Raw genomic sequence first — 5,000 nt, forward strand, 5'->3', positions numbered from 1 at the left:
TTTGTGGCATTTCTCACCTGAATAAAGTTTTAGTTGACAGCCAAGCAAAAAAACGTTCGAAGTGTTGTTTAACAGCGATGTCGTGCGGTTACAAGTTCCCCTTTCCCTCCTTTCTTGAGCGAATTTTTATTACCAGTGGGTTTCTTTCGGTGCAGTAAGCCCAGTAAAACTTTCCGGCTAGTTATACCCCTCTTAAATACACTTACATACATACATACATACATACATACATACATACATACATACATACATACATAAACTACTGAGCTGTCTTTTTCAAAAGTGATATTCATAACAGTATGTTTTAACTGCTTCAGTCCATTTTTAAAGCCTGTTTGATTAGAAAAAGATCTTACACTATCAGACAGGGAATTCCAGGCGATTGCAGCCCTGTGTACAAAGGAATTACGACCGAGCTCAGTGTTAAGTCTATTAACTAAAATATTTAAAGATTTCCTAAGATTATAGCTCTTACAGGTCCTAACAACTAATGAATTTATTTCCTCTAAACCTAAATTATAAAAAGCCTTATGAGTAATCATTAAAATACGAAATTTATAAAAATATTCAAGAGGCATCCACCCCGCTCTTGCTAAAATATCTTCATCAGTCATGCCCTTCATCAGTCATGGACTTAGTTTTTGACTGAGGGACTGCGGGAGCAATAGTTGTACAGTCGCTGAATTCAACTTAGTTAATTCAACTGCGAGACTGCGGGTCTGCGGAGCACTAGTTACACAACCTTGAATTTCTTGGCTTTCAACTGCAGGAGTGCGGGACTGCAGGAACAATAGTTATACACTCGCTGAATTCCACTTAGTTCACGACTGCGGGAGTCAGGGGCACCCAACGACCAATTTGTTGTAAAATGTATTATTATACCCCAGTTAATGAAAATAAATGTTATTAAGGCATTTTCAGATGTTTTTCAGTGTTGCTGGGAAAACATTATCTGTTCCTTTTTCCCAGCAAGACACACAAGAAATTTCCCAGCCAGCTAGATAAAATTGGTTGGTTTCCCAGCCAGCCGATCAAATTTATTTCCCAGCCAGGAATTCCGCGCGCTTTCAAATCCCTCGATCCAAAACGACGGAACAAAAGCGACAAAACCGGGACAAAACAGGTTTTTTCCGCAAGCGCAATCACTCTGACCTGCCGTCGTATGTTTGTGACTACTCTCTGGGAGAGGGAAGGAGTCCTTTTTTTTTTTTTTTTTAAGTCGTCCTCAGTCTTCAGAGTTTCTACAGCCAGCTCGGGTTGAAATGCTAGAAAAAGTCAGTAATTCCCAGGCAAAACCTCTCTCAATAGCAAAATTTCCCAGCCAGCTAATCGAAACACCTGTATTTTTGCCAGCCAGCAAGATTCCTCTCGGAACAGATAAAGTGAGGAACAGATTCGTTGGGTGCCCCTGGGGAGTGCCGTACCAACAGATTTATGCCGGGTATTCTGGAATCGCTCCAAATTATAACATATATCTACACTATTTAGCCGAAAAATGTGTGATTGGCAATCTCTCTCCTTGCCCCAGTCAAGTACTTGAAAGCCACATTAAAGCAGTCAGTGTTTTGGGCTTCCCTGCGTTTTGGGTACGGGAAGCCCATATCACTGTGACACCGCCTTATTGGGAACTGGGAATGACTGCTCTCCAGGACTCTGAGGCAACTTTGCTGGTCGCCATTTTGTACGATTGTAAAGCTTCCCAGCAAAGAGGTGCAAAATGGACAGAAAATTTTTTGTGGGTGGCAATTGGAAAATGAACGGAAGCAAATCAAGTATAGACGGAATCATAAAGGTTTTGGCCGAAGGAGATCTGAGTTCCAGCACAGGTTTGTGCAAAAAGATTGCCACAGATGGCAATCCCATATGTTGGTCCCAATATTTACAGTAAGCTCTAAGTTACCTTTTAATATTGCAAAGGGTGAAATACCCTTTTCAACCTTGAATTATAGGCAATGAATTGAAATAGAGTTAAGTGCAAAGTAAAACTTATATTTTGCAAATTTGCAAAAGTAATAAAGCAACAGTGTCATTATTAGTGGTCTTTCCAACAACTACTCTTTTCCCATTCCAACGTATCCATCCATGTTTTTTTTTGTAACAGAAGTCGTGGTGGCCCCACCGACAATTTATTTAGATTATGTGCGAACTTTAGTCAAGCCAGAAGTTGGTGTGTCAGCTCAGAATTGCTTTAAAGTGGCCAAAGGAGCATTCACAGGAGAAATAAGGTATGGCTGTTTCTTGTTGACCTGGCCTCGGTTGTTCAAAAGGTGGATAACGCTATCTACCGGATAAATCACTATCCAGCTGATAAACACTAGCAAAACCAATTGAGTTATCCAGTGGATAGCACTATCCACCCTTCAAACAACTGAGTCCTGACTTCTAAAAATTATCAGCAGTAAAGTGTTGTTATAGGTGTTGCGAATGTCAAGAGTCACAGGCTATGCTTCGCAAACTTCACATTTTACTTTTAATTCTTTTACACTCAAGATTTATTTCACCACAAGATCAGTGTGAGACTTGTGAACCTTGGTCTTAGTTGACCAAAACGACCTTTGATTTGTTTTACAATAAACTTCCGTAATAGCTGTCAACATTTATGATTGATTTACGCTTTGAAAATTCATGTTCACGAAACAAAATGTCACACAACACAACTGTAACTTTTGGGACTGAAGGAGGCTCGAATTGGTTTCAAGGTAACATTCTGTCCTTAGATAGTTTGGGTAATCATACATGTATCTGTATGAAATTGGAATGTCGCTGATAAAACGCTTTTTGACCAGCTTTTTGGTGTATTTGTGGAATACTTTCAGTCGTGAATTTTTGATTGATTGCAAGATATTTAATACGTCATGCAAAGCTTCAATGTTCGGCAAAAAGAGAAACGTTCAGTCACAAAAGCAAAGTTCTGGGGGTGGGTGGGGGATAACGCTCCCGGCCAACTATGTGTAAGTGTGTAGTTTCCTAGGGTTCTATGGCCTGAAATATTGTCACCTGTCCTAGTGCTGGTTATTATGAAAACAGTAAGAAATAAATATACCTACAGTAGGAAGGTAATTTAACCACGGACATTGCTTCAGTCATAAGTTTTCATTGACATTGCCTGAGTCATTTTTTTTTCTGGCTACAGTAATCAATGGATCGTCAAGGACTGCTTTGGAATGTGCACTACGTGGCGTGGTTATAAGATCTAAAAGATCTTATTGTTAAATATTTTATTATTCATCCAAGGCCAGTCTTGGTCCAAACTTTAATTTATTCACATTTAGACACCAGAGCCACTGGTGGTAAATATATCAAGTGATAAAATGGCAGACTCACGCCAACGCAATAGTGTTAATGAAATATATTTCTATAGAGAAATAGAGGAATTGAAAAGACTCAGAAATAAATTGTTATTTCTAATGTGATTTTTACAACAAGGCCAAACATTTTTGAAAGAAAAAATAGAAGCAACTCTGCCTTTCAGGAAAGGAGGATCGATCTAAGCCGAAACAAGTCACAAAATTAATGGGAACATCAGATGATAACTCAAAAGACATGGCTTACAGCAACGGCAAACTCTTCACAGGAAACAACAAGAAAGTAGTCTCAAAATGGAAACTGTTTCAAATCTTGACCCACACAGTCTAATTTCTCACAGAAGACACAAGTATGAAAAAGTGGCTCAAGAAATTATGCACAAATCAGCCAGAAAGTTGTTAACACACTAGTCAAAATGTGCTTATTCCATGTATAGAAAATGCCCACCAATCAGTGGCAGCTCCAACATTCCTCTGGTGAAAGGTAATGGATTATACCCCAACAGTACTTGCTTTTATGAAAAATAACTCATATTGAAAAACCATTCTGCACAAGTAGTGACCAAATTTAGAAAAATCCAATCACTTATATCTCCTTCAAGAGTAGATCTTTGCCGTGCTACTAAAAATGTTACTTTCAATTTTTCCAAAGGAATTTCCTTTACATCAGCTTGTTAACACGCCGTTTTGCAAAATGAGTAATTTCATTTCCTGATAAATTGAACTTCAGTATTGTAACGGTACAAAATAATAGTAACATTGTAATGTTATTGTAATGTGGTTACTTTCCGGTAGTTGTATATACTGCTCTTGTTACTTGAAAATCTGCGAGACAAATTTTGTAATAAACAAGTTATAATTATTGCCAAATGACTCATTAAAATAAAGAATATCACTGTTTTTTTCGTTACAAAAACTAGTCCTAAGTTATGTGAAAGACAAAAAAGGCTTTAGCTCTGAGGAAGGGCTAACACTCAAAACATCAGAGTGACGACAATGTGAGAGCCAGCAAGCCATGCGATCCATGGCTTCGAGTCATGCAAGCCAACAGGGCGAGCTATGCTATTCAACATGCAAGTCACACAGTTATTGAAAGCTAACCATTTTAAAGTAGGTGCTTAGACATAAAAAAGACTGTTTATCAGTGCTTATTTGAAATGTGTGCTTACACTTAAATGCGAAATTGTCATGGCACGCAGATTGTTCAGCCCCAAAACCTCAGCTTTAAAATTTCTTTACAATGTTTAGTTTGCCATATCAACTCCCTTGATAAACCCTTTGCTTTATTTCACTTTCCCACCGACACAGCACCACATTTTTACATCCTAACCCCTTTACCATACACGTGAAAGAATGCTTTACTTCCAATAACCCGGAACCAACATTCACTTCAAATAAGTTACTCCAATCACTACAATGGATGCCAATCCTTTACCTAGAATGCAGTGTCTGACACTTGCAGACTGTAGACTGATCGTAACTCACAGTTTTTGAAAGCTAACCATTTTTGAAATGGGTGTATAGACTTAAATGCTCTTTATCAGCACTAATCAAATGAGTGCTTATACTTAAATGATTAGAGTGTAATGTTAAGTGCTAGGTTTCTACCCCATATGAGCCATGTGAGCGTTTCGCCCTACCAATGGAAATAGGCCCACTCAAGGACAGAGAAAAACTCTGACCAGGGAGGGTATT

The 5,000-nt window shown here is 38.5% G+C and overlaps 1 protein-coding gene across 1 annotated transcript in view; it reads left to right on the forward strand.

The window, feature by feature from the left end:
• The first annotated feature begins 1,650 nt into the window (after nucleotides 1-1,650).
• Nucleotides 1,651-5,000, forward strand: part of LOC138052061 (triosephosphate isomerase-like) — a 20,861-nt gene continuing 17,511 nt past the window's right edge. The window contains exons 1-2 of the mRNA XM_068898417.1: nucleotides 1,651-1,826; nucleotides 2,102-2,225. Coding sequence (XP_068754518.1) covers nucleotides 1,718-1,826; nucleotides 2,102-2,225 — 233 coding nt within the window. The 5' untranslated portion in view covers nucleotides 1,651-1,717. The remainder of the gene's footprint in view (nucleotides 1,827-2,101; nucleotides 2,226-5,000) is intronic.

The sequence above is a fragment of the Montipora capricornis genome, chromosome 6, assembly GCF_036669925.1.
Source record: "Montipora capricornis isolate CH-2021 chromosome 6, ASM3666992v2, whole genome shotgun sequence".
Taxonomy (NCBI): Eukaryota; Metazoa; Cnidaria; class Anthozoa; order Scleractinia; family Acroporidae; genus Montipora; species Montipora capricornis.